At 39.2% G+C, this 22,801-nt stretch overlaps 1 protein-coding gene across 1 annotated transcript; it reads right to left on the bottom strand.

Moving 5' to 3' along the window:
- Nucleotides 1-1,465: 1,465 nt before the first annotated feature.
- Nucleotides 1,466-21,880, bottom strand: pgbd5 (piggyBac transposable element derived 5). The gene is made up of 7 exons (XM_038737748.1): nucleotides 21,169-21,880; nucleotides 14,941-15,371; nucleotides 11,850-11,984; nucleotides 7,808-7,988; nucleotides 4,950-5,147; nucleotides 3,644-3,749; nucleotides 1,466-2,480 (listed from the first exon to the last, which is right to left on the bottom strand). The coding sequence occupies exons 1-7, from the start codon at nucleotides 21,536-21,538 to the stop codon at nucleotides 2,285-2,287; spliced, it is 1,617 nt and encodes a 538-aa protein (XP_038593676.1). The 5' UTR covers nucleotides 21,539-21,880; the 3' UTR covers nucleotides 1,466-2,284.
- Nucleotides 21,881-22,801: the final 921 nt, after the last annotated feature.

Raw genomic sequence — 22,801 nt, 5'->3', positions numbered from 1 at the left:
TTTTCTATTCATATTTTCCATATTTTTTTGAGAGCAGTGTATACTATCATTAGGTTCAAATCAAAGCTTAAAGAATAATCTAATAAACATGTTGCTAACTTTACAATTCAAAGTGCAAGACTGTGATGGGGGAAAGTGCATGACTCCTGCCAGCGAATCACTCTACAAATCTGGTCTACTGGCGTCATCTTCCTGTAATATGTATTCACACATCAAACCATGCTGATTGAGTAAGCACACGACAAAACCTTAAAATATTCATAACATGATCCCAGCATGGCAATAACATGTTGACTGTGTAACATGTTAAGCAAAGGAAAGTGGATTGTTTAGTCCTCATTAAAGCTACAGACAGCAGTGTGGTGTAATTATACGGTCTGAAGACAGTAAGTGTATTTTAATCAGATAAACGCTCGCCTCTCCTCTCACACTTCTGTTGGCTGGATGCAAGGTGGCAGGTTTAAATCTGTTTCTTGGCAAGAAATGTGCCACTTGAAGAAAGCAACATTCACATTAAGTGTGAATTGGGAAATGTATCCATGCTTCCATTTCAGATTAGAAGGTATTAGATGAAATTGATCTTTCTATAGAAATATATAATAGATAGTATGTCCATAGTTATTATTACTTGCTAGAACGTTCCATGTTTTTTAAATTGTCAAATAGTTTCAAAACTTCTGGAGTTCCTGACGAGATTTGACAATTTGAGACCAGACGTGCGTGAGAAAGCAAGTCACAGCCCCAAAGCCTCTTATCTACATTAAGATTTGTTGCAACATTTGGTTTTCTGGGACATTTTTATAAGCCACCAGTGAGTCCATTTTTACTTCCTGGACCTAAATCTTGCCAAGCAATATTATCCAAGCCCCCGTGCAGTGGCCAAGATTGTACTCGTTGCTTAGCAACACTGGCTTACTGAACATTCAATCAAGGAGCTTTTGAATGTGTTCTGCCCTGCAAAAATAAAATATAGCTAACTTACATGAGTATTAAAAAAAAGACAAATAAGATTAGTTTATCTGATGTTAAACGTGTCGTTGGCACAAAAGTAGGCTGCACATTTGATGGCATAAATTGTTTGATTTCTTTGTTAGACAAAAAACAGTTATTTTCTCAATCCACGTCTTACTATGAGTGATGTGACCCTACATGAGCACAACATTTTCTTCCAAAGTTGGAACAGCTTTGGTTACATTACATGAGAAATGTATATATATTTATGTTTTTGTTTGTACTCTTGTCACTGGTGGTAAGCGGCGCTCTTTTGGAGAAAACGTGGGATTTAGCAATATCTGAAGTAGAATCTGTTGGTAGTTGTTATTTTTGTCTTTTAAGTTATGAATATTTACTGTTGCAGAGAGTACTTGAAATTGGAAACCATGCTTTCAGGGGCTTTCAGACATCTGAAACCAAGCTTTTATGAAAAATCTTTTCTTGGCTCTTTTGAAATTGTAGGCTGTGAATTGGTTGCACACTGCTGGGTGTGGCTTTATGTCTTTCTCTAGCAAGTAAGTGTGCAGCAACACAACACATCTGGGTCACAATAGCCGTACATTTACATCCTCAGGCTCAACGTGCAAACAAATGGCTGTTCCACTTGCTAAATACATACACACACACAAACACACACACAAAAATAATTTCAAAACCCACCTGGAACAAAAATCATTTTCATACTGAACAAGAGAACATCACAATCCAAATTCTTTATGCATGCAGCGTGTAAACACGTCATAGTCCTGGTTTACTAAGCTTTTGTTACGGGGTCACAGGTGTTTTTGCAGAGTGTAAATTTCAAGCTACACGTAGCTTTTAGCCTGACAGGTATACATTTGAACACTTACACAGGAGATTCAGGCTCATCAATAATTTCACTCTTTTATAAGAGCTAAAATTTGAAGCTGACATAATTTAACTTGAATTCATCCCGGTGTTGTTGTTGTTCCCGCCTGCATTTCTGCTTGTGAAATAGCTCCTGCTGCAAATCCTTAGTAAATCTGTGTGGTTAAAAGTTGCAGTTGAGGCATGTGAACTGTCCCATGGCTCATGATTCTCTACTGTGTAGTGTGCAGTCGTGTTTTAATGAATATTTACACTACCACAGAAAACAACTCGAGGAAGAGAGACAGGCTTGGCACTGCTTCAGTATCATCACATAGACACAGACTGCAGAATCTGTACAACCGTAATGAAGAGTGTGAATGTAAGTGCGGGGATTGTGTTTGTGTGTGTCCAAGTGAGTGTGTGTTTTTGTTGTGCGCTCCTGCTGTCCTCGTCTTCCTCCTCACTGTGTGGGGGAGCAGTCATCTAGATCCAGCAGTTCTCTGACCAGTCTCTCTCCAAACTGTGCTCGGCTGTAGCGTTTAACCGTGTAGGCGTCAGACATCTTGTAGAGGATGTACGCGTTGTTGATGGCGATGCTGATGCTCAACCAGAACACTTGCTGCCAGGTCTTGTTGGGCTTATGGAAGATAAAGTACCTAAGAGGAAAAAAAGCTTCTTACTCCAAGATAATGCTCCACTATAAGTAATAGGCCTTAAAGCAAGACTATGTAACAGTCATGCTGGCAACAGGTGTCAAAAACAGGATATTGGCACACAACTTAATTTTCCCAAATTCTCATGAGTTAGTTTAAAGAATTCCTCTTTGGACTTTAATGGGACCACAAGTAGGAAATCTATTTATCTGTGACATTTATTATTTAAGCAACTGAGTAATGCCAGTTACAATGGGGTTCAGAGCCTTCAGCTATTGTGCACCTCACCTTTGGTACTCCCTCCCTCTATTCATCCGTACGACAGAGTCCCTATCCTCCTTTAAAACCTTGCTCAAAACCCACCGGCTTCATGATGAACTACTTTCTTTTATTTTTTAAATTGCTTTTCTCTATTCTATTTTCTCTTAATCTTTAAATTGTGCCTTGTTTTTATTTTCTTTATTGTATTTGCCTCCTTGAAATGTATTTTAACTGTTTTAATCTGTAAGGTGTCCTTGCTATGAAAGGCGCCCACAAATAAAATGTATTATTATTATTATTATTATTATTATTATTATTATTATTATTATTATTATTATTTTTTTATATATTATTATACAGCAATATGTATCTTTAGTTTGCTAACATTAACTAACAGTTAGCATTGGGGCTGTAAAATGCAAGAAAATAGTGAAAAATCACAATTTCCTACAGCTCAAGTTGATGTCTTGAAATACATTTTGTCTAACCAAAAGTCCAAAAGAGAAACAGAGAAAAGCAACAAATCCTCATAGTATATTTGTGTGAAATATAACTATAATTGATTTTCAAAATAGTTGTCAATTAAGTCAGTAAGCTAATCTTTTAATTGACTAATCATTTCAGCTGTAGTTTGATTGGTCAAGAAATGGTCAAAGGGAGGACATGGTATCCACAGTTTTTGTTCAAACACAGGATATTTCTCTACATTGAGTGTCTAAACATTAGTCTTCTTATGCCAGTGGTCATACCAGATCAATACAGGACATTTAATTTCACTGTCTTATTGCAAACGTTACACAGTCTCATTGTAAGGGCAGAGTTTATCTAAAATAAGACACCACAAACCCACTGCAAGATTGCAGTCAAATATTACAGATTATTATTTTGAAAAATGTTATACATACTTGCTGTACTTGTCGTCGTATTTGCAAATGTAGCTGAGGTGCGCCGCAAAGGCCTCAACAGCCAAGGGACATGGGATCTCCCCGCTTTTCCTCTTAATGATCATACCTGTCACAAACACATATACCATACACTGAAAGTGAGAGACATACAGCAGAGAAACGAGATCCCACTGAAGAGACTCCTCTTATCCAGACTCTGTGGTCACCTGGCCAACAACCAGACAGGGGAAAGGAAAAGAATCGCTCTTTTATACACGAGGGAGGTTGTCCAGGTGCGCCTCGTTACAATTTATGTTTATTCTTTGGTCCCTGGTGAGCTGCTTTGTTTAATGGTTCTTTTTCACAGCATACATTCAGACTTGTCAGAGCAGGAAATGCACAGATGTAACAAATAACATTAACGATGGCTCTGTTCCATTTAAGTCACGGTATGCAATGACAGTGAGCCAGCATGCACAACATCAGGGATTTTAACTTGTACATATATATCCATATAAATGGAATGCAGCCATTATTAATGTTAGCAGTTACACGTGTGCCAAATCAAAACTACAGATTTTTATTAATAGCAATATTTCTACTCATGGTTCATGGTAGCAGAAAAAAATTAAAAATTAAATGAAAACATCTCAATAATGATGCAGTTGTCATCAAGTTGTTTATACATATAACTTATTTTTCTTTTATCATCATGTTTATTTCAGTCACTGATCTTGACCTGGTTTTATTATATGCGTCATAATAAGAACAAAATGTTGTGGTTATGGATGGAACTACTTTTTTTCTCCTTTTTGTACAGAGTGAAAACCACAAACACACACCCACCTACGCACACACAGAGGGAAAGAAAAATCAATATTGGATAATAACAGTTTAACTGATCTGGGGCTTTGCTTCCGCTCTCTTCGTTCAAAGAGCTCATACAAGCTGGAGCCCTTCAATTAGATTTAAAATATAACAAAACTGTTAAATGGAGAGTGGATTATGCTATAAAATGAGGGGAATATCACTATCCTGCCACCTCCTGGAAATGGATTACCATGGATTAGAGGCTCTCATTGATTTTCCCTGACACGAATGCTTAACCATGTGCCAATTTCACCTGAAATTCATCCAGAAACGACAATACAGCTAATCTTATTTTCACTGAAAAACTCTCAGCCCAAAGACTTTTTAAATGTTCTGTACGGTTCTACATACATGCACAATACATTCTGTGCACTAATGCATCTTGTGTACCGTCTCCCGTCATTGCTAAAATATTGATAATTCAACGACCTTTAGAGTTCAGTGGGTGCACCATTACCTTGTTTTGTTGGGGAATAACTGTTGGTGAGGAACCTGAAGTGTCCCTTGTTGTACCAGCTGATCAACGACATGCTGCCTTTCATCATCACTCGTGATTGGCCGCGCTGCGCTGGTGTGGAGCCGCAGACCAGCATGCTTTGTGGCAATCCTGTACAATCGCTCTTCCTGGTGCTCAGCAGACCACAACAATAGATATCTGGAGAAGGATAAACACCAAGCAAATGTTAACATTTGTATAAATAACTCTGCAACAGAGAAACACTGGACTAGTATATATACAGATGTGAGAAATATAGGCAATTATTATAGATAGATTACCAAACATTACTAACAACAGATGAAATAATTAGTAGATTAACTGATTTGTCGATACACATTAAATTAACTGGCAACTATTTTTGTTGCCAATTTATTCATATTAATAATTGGTTAATCATTCACATAATTTTTTAAGTAATAATTGCAATTATTTCCTTGTTGCAGCTTCTCAAATATGAATATTTGCTGTCTTCTTATTAAAATTGAATATTTTTTGCGCTGTTGGTCGGACAAAACAAGACATTTGAATGTTTTTACTACTTATTATATATATTTTATAGACCAAACTCTTAATGCATTGATTGAGAAAATAAACAACACATTAATCAAATAAATAAAAGTTTTTTAACTAGAGCTGAAACAATTAGTAGATTAACTGATTAGTTGATATACAAAAAAAATGATCTGTTAGTAATTTTTAAGCAAAAATTCCAAAAATTCTCTGGTTCCAGCTTCTCAAGTGTGAGTATTTGTTGATTTTCTTCATCTTATATGAATGTATTTGGGTTCTGGGTAATGTTGATAAAGCAATTTGATGATATCACCATGGGCTTTTGGAAACTGTGATGGGATTTTTCATTGTGTTTTGACCTTTTATAAAACAAACGATTAATCAGCAGCCCTACCTTCAACCACGCCTGCAGTACTTCCTGTGCATTTATTGTGCTTTTCATGCATTCTGCTTCTGATGTGAAACAAAACTATTTATCTCTCTCACAACTGTACCCTTCTTTTCTTCTTCATATGCCATCTCTGTCTTTCGATTTTTCTGTCTTTCCACCCATTTCATCTCTTTGTTTCTTGCATGGATGAGCAGCATGAAACAATCATGCGGCTGACTGCTGCTGATTTGTTAATGTTCTCAATTTGGAGAATGAGTTCTATCTTTGTATCACGTGTGTGTATGTATGTGTGTGTCCAGAATAAGTGCTGCAGAGTAATGCAGGGCAATTAACTCCAGTTAATTAAACCAGCATGATAAATTTGAAAAAAAAAAGTTGAACAATGCTTTCACAAGCTCAGAACTGAATTTTTCCTCGGCTGAATGCCTTGTGGAAACTTCACCCAATTAGGATGACAAAATATTGATTATATCTCTGAACTAGTTTTTCTTTACTTGGCGTACTACAGCTCTTCCCGGTTGAGTTCGACAGTGCTCTTCTGTTACTGTTTAGTGAAAGCACGTTTGTGAATACGGGAACGTAAAAACTTTTCAATTTCCAAATTGCGCTGATGATATCGTCAAAAGAAGCCTGATCTGTTTTGCTGAATATTTGTTCTCACTTGTAACCTTTCATGGCATGACATTGTCCCACATGTGCTATTACCATTACGAAAGGTCACTGAAGAGAACTTAAATGTGACACCCTGCCACCACAATAGGATTTCATAATAAAAGATGCCTTAATGAGGTATAATGAGCATTAAAATCAGAGCTCTGTGGAAAACTACTTCAAAGATGGGTTATCAGCATAAAATATCACAATTTCCACCAAAACAATTTCCAGCTGACCTTTTGCAAAACATTCTGATAAAATAACGCATAATGAGTCTGGGGGGTATCTGTAAGCCATTAACAGTAAGACAAAAACCCTGTTTGGATTCAGAATTTATAGTTGTCAAATGTTACGTGGTGTTTCACCTAAGTTTCCATGAAAGTGTTCACTTTACCTATTGATTTTTTGAGCGGTGACAAGGCTTAACACTCCCTACCAAATCCTCCATGATTTATTGTGCAACAGTCTACTGCAGTGCAATCCCAGAGGCTGTTATGGTTGATGTTGGTTGAGTTACAATAAAAACATCCATCTCAACAAGTCACTTGGTATGAGATTCAAGTCGTCAAGATGCATTTTTCTTAAAGATGGAAACATTTAGTGATGTAATTCAGCTTAGTTTCAGTGCAATTTCTCCTTAGGGAATTTTTTGTTAAGAAAGTGAATATTTATAAATATTTAATATATTTAAAATTTAGTATGCATGCAATCTCAAAACAAATTGGTTTGTACCAGGAAGAGATGACACACCAGTGGCAAATTTGTTTGACTTGTTTTTAGGAATTACATATAGACAAAATGGCAGTTTTTTGCACTGTCAAGCTTTCTTCTTTGAGACAGTTTCTCTTGTTTTAGAAATGTTTAAGTTCTTAGCCAAGAAAAAAAGTTATTACATATAAGTGAGGTATGACAGAGGCCTGCTTGTGCTTTTACACATTCCCATGTTCCCAAGCAAGGATAAAAAAAAGAAAATTCATCATTGTAATTGCACACTGTAGAGTTGTGAAGTCTTATTTGAAGGTGACATGCAACAGACTGTTTTCATCTCAGTGCTGTTTATCCTGGGGACACTATCATCACAGTATAATAAAAAATAAATAAACAAATAGAAAAACGCAAGATGGGAGATGAGATGAGAAGAGAGATGACAGAGTATGAGGAAGGAAGAGGGAGAGGACAAGAGACAGGAAAAAAGAAACAATGCTTTAATTAGGCAGCATGGAGATACAATATCTGCTGTTGTATCTTGTTTGCTGTGTACCTTGTTTGCTGAATTCGGTAAAGAGGCTAAGGCTTGTGATGGATGGCCCAGTGAAGATGATGGTGTTCTTGCCGGAGATATTCTGGCAAAGCTGCTTGGCCACGAGGCTGTGAAGCTGAGGCTTGTTCTTCAAGGTGGCCAGACCGTCCGTACCCTGGCCCTCCTTCAGATGGACTGAGATCTGCAGGGTGGGATGAAAAAGACAGGACATGTAGATCAGACAGATGTAGAACTAGCAAGCTTTATTATTTCCGTTCTCCATAAATTACCAATGTATTGTTCTCTAGCTTAGAAAATGGTGCAGCTACAGTATAGGTCTAAACCCTCGAGGCTGCATTGTTTATTTTACAAAAACATACGGCATGTTGAGGCTTTTCTTAAAGTTTTACCAGAAGAGGCTAAAAATTCACGTTTGAGATAGTGCTAGAGAAAAGGCCATGAAGTTGCTAAAATCTAGTTGAACTCAAGCATAGGTTTGTGAGATTTCATAGTAATATGCTGATTAGAGTATGAAGTATCAGGATTATAAAGATGATGTTTTGGGGGTCCCAGTGGCTTAAAGTAAAGTTGTATTTTTCAACCTGGCATAATGCTATTTATTTATTAATGCATTTTGCGCCACCCCTTGTTTCCTGTGATTTACCACAAAGTAAGTGGTGAATGCAAATTTAGCATGACCCATAGAGTCACAATTGCCACATTTATGGTAAATCCTCCAGGTTGAGACATACCAGAATGTTAAGGCACTGACCACATTGTCAAGTCATTTCTCTGCTGCTGATGCTCTCACAACGGCATAAAATGCCACAAAAAACAGGCTAAAAATTACTTTCTGACCTCATGTTGGTGCAAGGAGAAAGGTGAGGTGTCCAAGAGATGACTTCATCCTCTGGAGAACATGAATGTGCTCAGTATATTTCATGGCAACCTGCCCAGGCCTTTGTGGTTTGGATGATGTCATCCATCCAAAGGCTAGATAGCCTCATTCATTTTCCACTAGTATAATCCATAATTCCATATTTGACTTGGAAATTACTTGTTGCTCTCAGTGGCTAGAGCAGGAGAGATCTGTTGCTCACTTCAGCTTTAGTCAAATCACAACCTTCAGCTATTACACTAAGTGGTCAGCCCATGCCTCTGTGTGTGTGTTTGTGTATCCCTGTGTGGTGTGCTGGCTAATGGAATCTCATTGATTCACTCCATTAACTTGTTTTATTTCTTAGATTTTTTTTCTCTCCCTCGACACAATTCATTTAGAGAGAAAAGATCTCAGTGCAGACACACATCAGCGTACAGTGAACTGGTAAACACTGAGTGACTGCCAAATGGCCGCAGTCAGTGTGAAAGATAATGTGTATTTGTTAAATGGATGGGATAATGTGATATGGCCTCAAATGTCTGTGCTGTTTGTTACACAGAACTTGCGCATCAATGATGACAAAAAGAAAGAAAATATGCACATTAGAATTCTGATTGTGGTTGTTTCTCTCTCCACTAATGTAATTCTGGACTACATCCAGGCTAAAGAAGGAAACATTTCCCCTGCAGTGTAGTCTTATGCCTGAAATTGATCTTTTATGGGTTCTGTGCAGTGAAATGTCCTTTCTTTACAATGCTTTATTATGGCTGTATCAATTTATCCGAGAGCCTGGTGAAGTTGGTCATTTGGCAGGCCACTCTCAAACCTGAACAAGAAAATGTTAGCCTGCTTTACTGATATTATTTGTTTTTTCTGTTTCTGATGTCATGCCAGCATTATAAATTGTAATAAACTGGGTGAGATGTTACTGTTATATTATGAGTGTCAGTGTTCAGAGATGCTCCTTCACTTAGAGAGCTAAAGATAAAAAGGACTGTTTAAGTTTAAATCACTTTGATGATTCAAAGTTCAGTTTTGTTCAGTTAAAAGATTCATAATCACTGCATATTTAAGATCCTATTATATATTTATCCTATTTAATACCAAGCTAAGCGATCGCATCTCCGTTCAAATGCACTTCAGCAGCAACAGTGAAGTGAACACATCACCAACAACCATGATGTTCAGTGTTGATCCTGACTGCCTTCAGTTCAGTTGTACACTTCTGTTTCTGGTTCAAGCTGTCACGTTCAACTCAGTACAAAACTACCCTATACAAGCACTGTTTATAAATGGATAGCTCAGCAGCCACTTTTTTGCAACAGACAAAGATTCCTTTGTATGTGTACTGAACCCCTCTATAGCTACCGATGACTGGATTTGTGTGAGATAACATACCTGTGAGTGTGACAATTAGAGGGAATGGGTTTTGTTTTTCTGCTAGTTCAGAAGCAGAAGTAAAACTATTTGCAGAAGTCTAAGTAAGATGCTTGTTTAGAGCTAACAAGAGTGAACTGTTTTGGTGTTTCTGGTGTTGGCTAGGGCCCACAGTATTCATTGCACTGTTCGCTAATGAATTGTCAGTGAAGCCAGTAAATGTCTTGTTGCATCCTCTTGAGGGACGCTACAATACTTGTGTGTGTGTGTTTGTGTGTTTGCGCATCCTCCTGTACTTTTATCTTTGTGAGGACCAATTTAACTAATTTAAGTGATGGTGGACATTTTTGGAAAGAAAGGCATTTTGGCCAGTTCTCACTGGTTGAGTTTTTAATTATGTTTAGGTTAAAGGATAGGTTCACAATTGTAAATGTATGTCTTTAAACAATGGTCTGTTGTCCACATGGACATTAAATAGTTTTCGTTTGCTGTAATCATTCCTCCTCTTCATACTGGCCATTAAACAATCCCTTTATATCGCCTAACCCACATTCCACAGTCTGTAATGTAAAATGTATTAAAAGGTCTATTTGAAGTTAAATGAGACTTCAGCAGTCTAGGCTAGACTAATGGTTATCTTGAACAGTCTAACTTAGACTATTTAGCACAAAAATCCTACTTTGTGTTACTATCCCTTCAATGCAACTCAACACAGAACCATGTCCTGGGAAACACATACAGGGATTTGTAATACTAAATGTACTTTTTTAAATCTAACTTATTGCAAGCACCACAAACACAGTTTTATTCACCTCCATTGTACTGGGGTAGAGGTAGAAATCTCAGATGCAGATATCTCAAATCACTGACAAATAAAACCATTGCAACAAATAAAAGCATTGTCAAAAATTCTAGCTGCTGAAACCACGTGGTAAATGCATTATGTCAGTAAAGGTCCTCTTGAGTATATCAGTGCAAACGTTTGTGAGTGTGCCTGCCTGTGTGTGGGTGCCTGAATGGAAGTCTTGCAAAATTTAACAACCTGCATTTTGGTTTAAAAATGAGAGCGTTCACTCACAGTGTAGCTGGGCATCCGGTCTGCTAGATACTGGGTAGTAGTGAGGAGGAGGCTGCCTCAATCACTTGTCACCAATTTAACAATACAAAATAAAAATGCAACCCCATTTCTAATGTTTTCTCCTCTGTCCCCTGTCCTGCAATGGTCAGAGTTGGACAGGTCTGTCAATCCTCCTGCAGTGCCAGGCCCCAGTTAAATGGTGGTGTTACATAAGCAAACAACGTAGGAGTGGAAGGTTGCTGTAAGGGCAAGGTTGTTAGTGAGCAGAGCAGCTCTGCCTGAGATATGACAACACAGATCTAATTCTGAGTTAGTAGCTATTCCACTCTAACACAACATCAAAAGACAAATCTGACAACCAGTACTTTTGCTCCAGGAGGTATATTTCTTTCCAAGAAGAGTTTTGATAATTTCTTTTTTTTAAATCAAACTTGAGTTCTGTGCGTGAATTTATGAAAAGTGATTATACTCTCTGTTGTGTCGACAGTAATTGGCTGAATGCAGAATGAGGCAACATCGGCAACCTCAGAATGAGATTTGAAATTTGATGAAGATCAAAGCAAGGCTTTTTTGACTCCAGGCAGACTGAAGACTTTTTCTTGCATTTATGATGTAAAATATTAGATTTCTGCCATGAAGTTTAAAAGCAAATTAAAATACCCTCAAAGCAAACAAAAAAAACATCTACTCTTTTCTCTCTCTAGCTTCTTTTCACTGAGTATTGCTACCTGACAGATAAATCCGGTGGAGGTGCATTGTCGAACCCAGAGGCTGAACTTCCTCTTCTTCCTCTTCCTCAGCTCTCTTTCCGTACAGGTGGTGATGAACACTGGATCCTCGTCTATCAAGGGTTCGTGAAGAACCTGGAAACACAAACGTTACTGTACACATGAGTTTGCCTTAGCGGATTTTTATGTAACCATGTCGCATGTGTTACTGGAAAAATAGCTGGCCTTAAGAAAGGAGAGGGATTTTGTGTGAGGGATAAGAGTGATTTGTGTATGAAGTAACATTACAGCTAAGGGTTGGAGACAGAAGGCAGCCAATTGAAGATCCTCACAAGTCTTGTATGTGAGTGTGATGCTGCATATTTAGAATTTTCAGAAGTCTCTAAATAGTTAAGATGGGTCAGATCAGATACGGTGGATAAATTTCCCAACAGTAATTAAAGAAAGTATTAACAACTGGCACACATTCACAAATCCAAACACACGCAAACAGGGGCATTAACAGAACACACACAAAACCAAAGCTTTTCAAACCCTTTCTTGGACGTTTAGACCAATGCAATATAACTAAAACCTGGCCAAATATTTCCCAGAGATGCTTTCAACCACACACCAAATATTTGCATTTCATTTTTCTCTTGGCTTTCCCTTCCTCTGGTGTCTCCCCGCCTCCTCATCCCGCTCCATTGTGATTTGACTAAAGCTGAAGTGAGCAACAGATCTCTCCTGCTCTAGCCACTGAGAGCAACAAGTAATTTCCAAGTCAAATATGGAATTATGGATTATACTAGTGGAAAATGAATGAGGCTATCTAGCCTTTGGATGGATGACATCATCCAAACCACAAAGGCCTTTTATATCTCATCATATCTCATCCTGTAACTGTCATATTAGCACAGCGGTAGTTACTGCAGTACACTTCTCTTCTCTCTGACCAGATACACCTTATCCTAACAGCTGAAAACAAGGTGGTTACATCTCCACATGAATGCTTCAAGTAAATCATTTGCATGGGTTCACTAATACTGTACTGGACAAAGGGAGGAAGAAAATCCACTCACTTGCTGTCTTGCAGTGGACGTTAGATGAAGACTGCGACAAATGCTCTCAAAGATTTTTCACTTGCAAATCAATACAAAGCAGTGTCAACAGATCTTTGTAGCGACTGCAAAACTGCCAGTGTGACACAGAAAATGTGAAGCATCGCTGTCAGCAGGAGCTGACATAACATGCTCATATTCACACAAGCACACTCACACACATGCTGAATAATGCTAAGTGGCAGATAAATCCAGGTCACACAGACCCACATGTAGAGAAATATCTTGTATTTTACATTTGACGACAAAGACTTCCTTTGTTCATTTCTTGACATTTAAAAATAGAGCTGAAATGATTTGTCGATTAATTGATTGATTAGAAGAAATTAATACGCCACTATTTTGATAATTGAAATAGTATTTTTTTTGGTCCCAGGCATTAATGGGTAGATGACTTTTCCATTGCCTGTGGAGCAACAGTTTTAGTCCGTGCCACTCTCTCTATCTGGGCCCCCTCTCTGCCCATGGCACAGAAAACTAACACAAACTGGCCTAGATACACATGTACCCCGTGCTAATGACACACATGCGCATGCTGTCTGAAAGTCTGCCCTCATTGTTATAGTTTAGTCATTATCTAAGAGGATAGAGAGCACTGATGTGAAACCGCAGTTCACCAAACTCTTTGTTACTTTACAATGAAATTAACTCTGACGTTCACATTCAAACTGTTTTGTCAGTAAAATGACATGAGATGAATGAGATGTGGACGTGATATGAGGAGGGAGTTGCTGTAGGAGGCTGTTTTCCCAAATGCATCACAGCACTGACATCATCTTTCACAGTGAAGTTGATGTTATAGCACTCATTCTGCAAGACAGTGCCCTCCTCCTAACCAGATTCTAAATATGTATGATTTTATTATTATGGAACATGTGGATGAATGAGAAAAGCCTTTAAATGAAGTGGAAGCAACGCTATGTCCTCCAATAAGAAACCAAACAGTTTGTTATTTTTCTTTGACTTTCATTAGTTAGTTGTTAGGTAAAAAATAAACTTAGTAGAATATGGACAATCAGGAGCACATGACATGCTATGATTTCTTTTCTCTCTGCTATTAATGAGACAAATGCTTGGTTTTCATCAGGTTGAACAAGGGTGAGTGATTGCTGCTGTCTCTCTTTGCTCAAGAAGAGCACATTTCTTGTGTTTTTTTCTTTTTTTGCCATCACCTGATATAATATGGTAATCAAGTTGGACAAGAGCAAACAATGATATGGGAGTGCTTATATGCTTTAACATATTCTACTTCAATCAGGTTCTTTATTCATTGTCTTTTTAAAAAATCTGCAGTGCTGCTGTTCATCTACAGAATAAAGTAAAGTAGGAGTTGAATAAACCCACTGCCACCCAAAATAGGGTAGCAAGGCTGGCGCTCCACTGCCCCAATTGCATAAATGTAGATATAATGCATACAGTGCAACTGGAAGCAAGTTAAAGCAAGTCCTCTGGAGGGGAAGTCTGTTAAAGTACTTTACCAAAATACTTGCTGTGTAGGCAGTTTTCAACCTGGGACTCCTTGTGGGAGCTATTTAGTTGATTCGCCCTACTTCAAGAGTGAATAGCTAGCTTAGCTACTGCATTAAAAGTGCATATGTACTGTATATAAATGTAAATGTACTTTAAAGTAACACTGCTAACCAGATAACAGAGAAAACAGTGATTCAACAAATGTTGAATGTTGCATATATTCAAACTTAACATGTCATGTATTGATCAACTCCAGAAGCTGTTTCATAATTTTCACATTTATTGGAATAGATAATAAAAGGTAAAATGGTTGAAAATGGTCAACTGTGCTGCTAAATCTTGCTGACCCCTGAAAGAGTTGTGAGTGTCAGCTAATAAAAAGGATACTGGCTGAAACATTAACACCCCTGATGTTGCAGCTACTATGCCAGTCTGGCATTACAAATGTATATCCATGCAGAATGTAGTACCTAACTGTCCAAATATATTATAAGATGCTTTAGGGAGTAGAGTGCACACACCTGTGTCTGTGAAGGTCTAAAGGTGCAGCTGAATGACTGCTGCAGCGAGTCCAAGAAGGGTTGGATCTTGTACAGGCCTTGGTTGCTTCCCTGCGATGGCCGGAAAGCGACGATGTGGAAGTACTTGAGGATCTTCTCAAAGCGTGCCTGGCTCATCTTCAAGGCGATGCTCCGGTTGCTGAAGAAGCCCGAGCTCCAGATGCTGAGCACCGACTCACAGCGGTGCACACTGGTGGAGGTGACAAAGCCCAGGAAGGCCTTTATCTCCTGGGCTGTGACAGGACACCAGCCTTCTTCTGAGCCGAAGCGCTCCTGGAACTTCTTGGCATACATGTTCGTCTGGGTGACCATGTTTTGGATGCAATTGTCCGGGACAAAGAGCTGAAAGAAGTCCAAGGCAGTGGCAGTGGCTGGCATCTTCTGAGCAGGGCCTGGATCAAGACAGGAAGGAGAAAAAAAGTGTGAAATGTTATGACAGAGGAAAACGGACAGATTGACAGACAAAGTCCCATATGGGCCAGCTCACAGACGCACGCAACTGTCACTTAATCCAAGTTTTTTAACTTTGGCACCAGGCCTTCAATTTGATTGACTTTGCTGAAAAGATTTCTCTTTTGACACTGTAAGACATGATAAAATTAGATTTTGTTGAGCTGTCAAGGCTGTGTGGGATGCATGCAAACTGTCTCTTGGTTGCATAAACTACAGTATTATTTCAAAAGAAGTGAGGAAACAGTAACAGAGAGACACACACATTATAATCATTGTGCTTTTTCATGTATGAGCCACAGCGCCACAGCCCAGGGCAGCATTTGGAAAGTTTACACAACATGACAGCCATCACACTCGTCACGGCGTGGCGTTTCTGCGCTTGCAGAAGGTTTTCAGTGTCTTGTTGCTTTAGTGTTATGGCAGGCAATGACTCAAAATCATGTTCTGATCTGATCGTCGTCAGGAGGAAGCCATGTATGAAAAGATGTTGTTTAAACAGCATTTTCTTTTTTAACCAAAAATGGACACACCTAAACCAGTGGATTTGCAATACACACATAGTTACAGGTCTGTTACTTTACACACATAACGTAACATAACAGATCTGGTAAACTCCAGTAATTCCCAACCAGGAGTACTTGGTAGTTGGCAGTTGCTAGGGGTTAACACACATGGAACGATTGTGGAGTGGCTTAACTAATTTGGAAAAATAGAAATTACAATTTAAATGAAAAAAAGAAATCCTCACATTGAGTCAGCTCGAACACCTGAACACCAAGTGCGAATGTGATGGATTGGTTGAAATACACAGCTAAAAGTATAAATAAACAGCAAATTGTTTGCTTAAAATAATTAACCATTAAAAAGGTTAGTTTGCTTAAAAGTAATTAACAGTTAAAGCTCTTCCCCAGTTGCCAAAAGTATGCCTACTGAATCATAGTTTAGCTATCATTTTAAATATTTAAATATTTTGGAAAATATTGAAATATTTTAGAAATATTTTACAAAACATATCTCTGTCTGGACTTTAAATATTTGTGGTACAGTTTAGTAACTTACAATAAGCTAAAATACTGTACTAGTTAAAATGCCACACTCTACCATGAAACTAATATCCCTTTAAAATTTTCATATGTCAACTTGTGATTTGCTCTATTATATTTGTAACAAGCATATGCTACCTTGTGGTGTACGCAACAGTATTCATTTTACACACGCGCGCAAACACACACACACACACACACACACATCACAAATCATGTGGTTTTTATGTAAGGGCTTCCGACTGTCAGCCTGTGTGTCTTCTTTTCCTATGAAGCTATTTTCCCCTGTTTTCCCTCTTTCATATATTGTCATTCACTAGTTTACTGAGGGGCAAGTGTCATTTCACCTCATAGTAAAAAGCTCTGTAAGTTTTAGGTGTTGCATTGAAGTCATACAGTCAATACACAATGCACTGAGTGCAATGAGTGGCTTGATGTGTTTTCTCTAGTAAATTAGAGGTTTTCTCAGAGGTTATTTGATCGTGAGTAGGAATTTGGACATCGAGCTGAACAACTGCAGGCTAAATTGAACAGCACAATCCCATTATCTCTGAACAGCGTAGAACAAGGTTTTCACTCTCTCTCTATCTCTCTTCTCTAGTCCTGGGTGGTGTGCTGCTTCCAAAATAATGAAAGATTTTTGCTTCAGTCTTAGTGTTAGAGTTAAAGATAACAAGCACAAGACTTGAACCTAAATGAATGACTGCTTAAGCAACATGTGGAGGAGCACAGGAAGAGGAAAAACTCACAAAGCTGATGCTTGCGGTAAAGACAGCAGGAGTAGCCAGGGTGTGGCTCAAAAAAATCCACTCATTTGCATTCCATTAGACTTGAAAGCTGGATGTAAAATCCAGCGTGACTTCCTCGGAGCGAGCCACTCCTCTATAAAAACATCAGACATTCAGATGGAAGGTCCACCGAGGCAAAATGACTCACCTCAGCTCATCTCAGGAGAAAGCCAAAAATACAACCTGAGGGGGAATTCATCACTTTTATGGATAATGGAATTGTTTCTGTATCATTGAGTACCTCAATAGCATTTTCTTTAGACATCCATACCAGTAGATCTTCAGTCCAGCCTACATCACTGATAAAACTAGATCAGACATTTACATTCTCATTTCAGACTACTAATATTAGCTAATGTTCATCTACAAGGGAAGTTGTGAAATATCAATTTCCCACAGTGCTCTTTCCAATCTCCACCTACGTTGCACATACAGACAGTAAGTATAATCCCTCATGATCCCCAGCTGTTGTAGTATTGCTGTTGTAGAGGGACAAACATCTGCCTGGTGGATGATGGAGCTTTTATATCCATGGATTTAAGAATGAGAGATTATGTGTAGACAAAACATGCTTTAAGCTCAGTTTTTAGCGGAAATTACATAAAAAACACATAAGCTTGAGTGCGATTTCTCAGATTTGATTTTCTCAGACAAATGCCAGCTATGTCTGGGCAATATTTTGAAATTAATACTACAATATGAAAAAGAATATTTTTTCTGATGTCAATATACTGTATATGTTTAGAATAGTAAATAATAGGCCAAATCACATAGAAAATGAATTGTGTTCTGCTGCTATGCATTGCATCAGGAAAACCTCTTCACATGTGTAAAACAAAGACTACTCATTATGATTTTTAAATTATAGTTTGTTTGAGAACAGGCTTGTGTGAGATAGTCACACAATGTGATCGTATCAGCCCAATGTTCTTATGTATTGTACATTCAGTACTATGAGGATTTAAGAGCGTCTATTTTCCAAGCAGTAACTCGATAAAACCCTGAAATATACTGGTGTACAGATGATAAAAATGTAAATGACTATCAATTTTTGATTGAAGTTAGCTAACTTTGTCTTAAGAGCCTGGAAAAGAAGGAATGATAGCTTATTTAATAAGCATTTATTCTGAATCTTCCAGTGGTACATGTTTTTTCCAGTGATACAAATTTTGTTACAGACAATGAAAAACTGAAAATGTGATTGTGAAAATTAGTTTCCTTTATTTTTGGACTTTTTGTAGTATGGTTAATAATGTATATAGCATTCTGCATCTGACTTTGTGCCGTCATGCATTCATATCATTGCAGTACACTTTCACTGAATGTCAACAGACCACAATGGGACTACATCAAATTATTTGTGTGTTTTCCTGTGTCATGTGTCATTTGTTTTATATGCTATTTATAGTTTATATAATTTCATTTCTTTATGTATCTCATATTTTGTATATATATACATATGCATGCTAAAATGATAAAAATAAAAATAAAATATCACTTTGTGTGTATGCCCTTTTTCCAAATAGTTCTGCAAAGGTAATAGGTAACATGCACTGCTTGACTGCAGACAGTCAGAAATACAGGTTCAGGGAGACAAACTGACGTATGGAGAGTGCAAGTAATCTATCAGACAAGCTCAGCAAGGTGAATGAATAAATATCTCTTTAATTCCCTTCAACATTATGATAAGGTGGTTATCATGTATGTATGGATGTATGCTTCATAATCCCTGGTTTATTGCTTTGCTATTTCTTTGCCCCTCACACTGCATGGGAAACAACAACAAAACCAAGTATGAGTTGCCGCTGTAACTGTAAACAAAGCCAAAACACAAACCATTGGAAGAAGTTTGTGTGAGGTTAACTCTGTGCTTTTTGACAGAGGCTGATGATTTATGTACGCGGTGCACAGTCTCCAAGGACTGAGGCTGTCACATCAACACTGTGTCTGTGTCAGCACTGTCACTGCTAGACAGTAAGACACATAGACAGACAGAGAAATGGACAGGAAGACAAGTGGGCTGATGGCTACACAGTGAAATCCACATGATAAAAATATCACTGATTATATTTCCACCATGGTTGACTTAGTGGAAATCTAGCTTAAGCATCTTCCCATTCCATGCCATTAAAATCGGTGGAGAAACACATTTATGTATGCTGCAGCTCAGGATGCAGTCAATCTTTACTGTTTAGTCCGATTAAATCAAAGTACACTCTTGGCTACTCGAAGTCTGAAGTGTGATTCTGCTCCATGGCAGTCCTGCATCCTTCCAGTCAGGCAGCTCTTAATCATCTCAACCCTGATGCAGGATGGCGGGACCACACCCACACTGGCACTGCTTGTGCAAACAATCACTAACTGTATCTTTACAAAACAAACCAGGCCACACAAAGCAGACAGACACACCTGCTGCCTCCCCAGCTTCAGTCAACAGAGCAAAAACAGTCCAATAGAGCAGGACAGAGCTGGATGTGCGTGGGCGTACATAACTTCTTGTAACCTTTGTCTCACCAAAGAACCTCTTATGGCATTAGCTCAGTTGGGTTCAGATTATTTTGGATATGTGAAATAGGCTGCACTCCATATCTATGCCATCTCTCATAGGCAGGATTACTGAAGTTAGCTGGATAATTGAGCCGAGTGGAAACCCCTTAAATCTGGAACAAGGACGGAAGTAAACAGAGTGGTTTCGGGTTTTGTTTGCTGCTCAGTAATCCTGCTTCTTCTGACTGGTAGGTCAGTGCCACTAAATTGGGCCCCATATAGCTTCAACAGAAAACACAATAGTTAAAAACTTTTATCTCACAATAATATTTGGTCTTTTATTTTGAATTCTGAAGTAGTCATTTTTCTGTTGGCACTGGAACATTTTGCAATACAAATCTTCTTTGCATACAACCACTGCAGTTCACTTAATTTCCAGTGGTTTCCTGTCACGTTTGTGCTTTTCTACATTTGTATATGAATGCCCCGATGTATGTTGTCACTGTGTGAGCAGACTGGCACTTCCATATCTGCTAGAGCCAAATCCAGTGCAACATGCAACATGTCACAGTGGATTCAGGTTGCATTTTACACCAATTGCCTTTGCTTCAGCTTCGGCAGAAGAGATGGGAAAGGAAGACAACTCCAAAACTAAGCCTGACAGAAGGTGACTGTAGGTACTTGTTGGCTAGCAGTGGGTTTTAAACAGCATGAGAACAATTTGTGAGGTGATGCCTTTGGCCATTTATTACAGAGACAGACTGAGACAAAGAAAGACAAAGCAGCTGTGGGTGCACGGTGCTGTTTCTCTGTTTGAGGTCGCTTTGACTCAAGCTTGTGTCTCATGCTAATAAAGTTCTGTTAATTAACTTGGGGCAGGAGAAGAAAGGCCAGCATGTGTGCATGTACCTGCATACATAGGCCTACACTAGCTTTATGTAATGTGTGTGGATGTGTGTGTAGAACCTGGAGGGACAACATGCTGTTTCTCTAAATTAAACAGCATGTCTCCCTGCACTGCCCTGAAACATGATTCACACATGCACAGGACAGCATGTGTACCAAAGCACCAAGGGGTGAAGTATCAAAGGCTAAGCGTTTGCCATTAACTTAATACAGCAATTAACGATGCAATGTCATGCTTCTCTCACTACACACACGCACTCGCGCGCATACACACAAGGAGGGTGCACGCACGCACACAAACTAAAATGAAACAAGCATCCAGTTGTTCCAAAGCAATAGCCTTTTGTGTGATCTTTTGGCACCAGATCGAGAGCCACAGAAATGGCCTGCCTGACCTAAAAAGCATGAAGGTAGACTGCACTCTTTCTGCCTGTCTCCATTCACTTCACCCACCCAATATCTTCCCCGTTGCGCAAACGACCTTATTCATCTTGTCGTGCATCACGTCTCACCATATGTCTCTTTGTACGTCGGCACCGTGACATCCTGCAGAGTCTCCGTCCAGCCCTCCTCCTCCGCCTGACTACGGGACAGAGAGCCCGGGGGACCGGCTCCGCTGCTCCCACTGCTGCCGCCTCCTGCTCCCCAGCTGTGCCCGCTGTCCTTATCGCCCCGCTTTTGGTGTTGGTGCTTCCGCTGCTCCTCCTCGCCTACCTCGGCTATGCAGTTGTCAGAGTCGGAGTCTCCGGAGGTGCTGTAAAAGGGATTGTCGCTGCTGTCGTCCCCGGACTCGCCGAACACGTCGTCGGATATCTGCAGGCTCTCATACCGGGAGCGGGCCGCTTCCAGGAGAGACAGCGCCTTCCGCCCGCACTCCGCCATCTCTCGCTGTAGTGATGCTGCTCTGCTCCCCCTTTCTCTTTCTCCCTCTCTCTCCCTCTCTCTCACACCTTCCACTACGGCTTCAGCGGCGAGCAAGTTGTCACGATCTTGCAAGATCAGGGAGGTGTTTGCCTTTAGTGTTGCGGCTACACCCTCCCCTATCTTAGGTATGAATTATGATCCCCCCCCCCTGCCCTCCAGGCTCGGATGCGGAGCCCGGCGGTCACTCAGAAGCGTGTGTATCCGGGGTGAGCTGCCAAGCCTCAAGGGTACCGAAAGATTTCCGCCCCCTTGCTCTGTCTATGTCTACAGCCCTGCGCACTGGGCAAAATTATCGATAGCAGGATGTACAGCAGCATCCGGGTTGAGAGACCAGCGATTTCTTACACAGACAGAACAGAGAGAGTCACCTGACACCACAGCCCTTCCCTGTCAGCCAATAAGATGCTTTTACTCATCCAAATTTAGAGAGGAGAGGCTGATGGGAGCTGCTGGAGGCAAAATGTGGAAATAATTATGATGATAACGTTACGATAAAATGTTGGACACAAAAAAATGATAGCATAGCAGGAAGTAATGAAAATAAAATGTAATGGTATCACGTGCCCCCCCCCCCCCCCAAAAAAACCAAACAACTAAATTGATATAAAAAATATGATTATAATATTAGCCTATGTTTTTTTTCAGGATGTTGTCATGTCTATGCCCCTACCACCTATACCCCATAACATTTGCACATCATCACAAACACCTAAACAAAGCAAGGTACACTTAGTAAAAGCCCTATATGTTAAATTCTACACCACAAGAGCTTCCTCAGCAGATGGAGTTTGCTGATTTCTCATGGAATTGCAAATGTTTACACTTTTAGATCAATTTTTTTGGACTCTTTGATAAGATTGGATTGCCGATTACATTTTCCAAAGTCAAGCATGAATAAATAATATATATAATATTGTTTTGATAGTTTATATTTAGTGTAGAGGGATTGACATGCATTTTGGAGGCCCTAAATAACCCTTAACCCCTCTGTACCCCAAAACAAAGCAGACAATATAGCCTATTAGAGCAAACAACAACTAAAAATATCCCCTAAAAGGGAGTCCGAATGACTCACTTGGATGTTCAGAGCGGTACTGCACCAGCAGGTTTACTGCATTTCCAGGTTTGAAATTTAATGCAGCATCAGTTAATTTGAGCAAAAAACCCATTGGACCAAATAATTTGCAAAGGAGCATTGCTGCCTTGCTGTGGGGGCATTAG

This window comes from Micropterus salmoides, unplaced genomic scaffold (genome assembly GCF_014851395.1).
Source record: "Micropterus salmoides isolate LMB-PRFRI ecotype aquatic unplaced genomic scaffold, ASM1485139v1 Ms_hic_scaffold_22, whole genome shotgun sequence".
Classification (NCBI taxonomy): Eukaryota; Metazoa; Chordata; class Actinopteri; order Centrarchiformes; family Centrarchidae; genus Micropterus; species Micropterus salmoides.
This window is presented reverse-complemented; position numbering and strand designations above follow the sequence as displayed.

Bases quoted from the DNA above. Each gene is read 5' to 3' on its own strand.
- pgbd5 (XM_038737748.1), bottom strand. From the start codon at position 21,538: ATGGCGGAGTGCGGGCGGAAGGCGCTGTCTCTCCTGGAAGCGGCCCGC. The intron at 3,750-4,949 runs GTAATGGTGCAC...TGTTTGTGACAG, and splicing joins TTATTCCCCAACAAAACAAG to GTATGATCATTAAGAGGAAA. The intron at 2,481-3,643 runs GTATGTATAACA...TTTTCCTCTTAG, and splicing joins TACGACGACAAGTACAGCAA to GTACTTTATCTTCCATAAGC.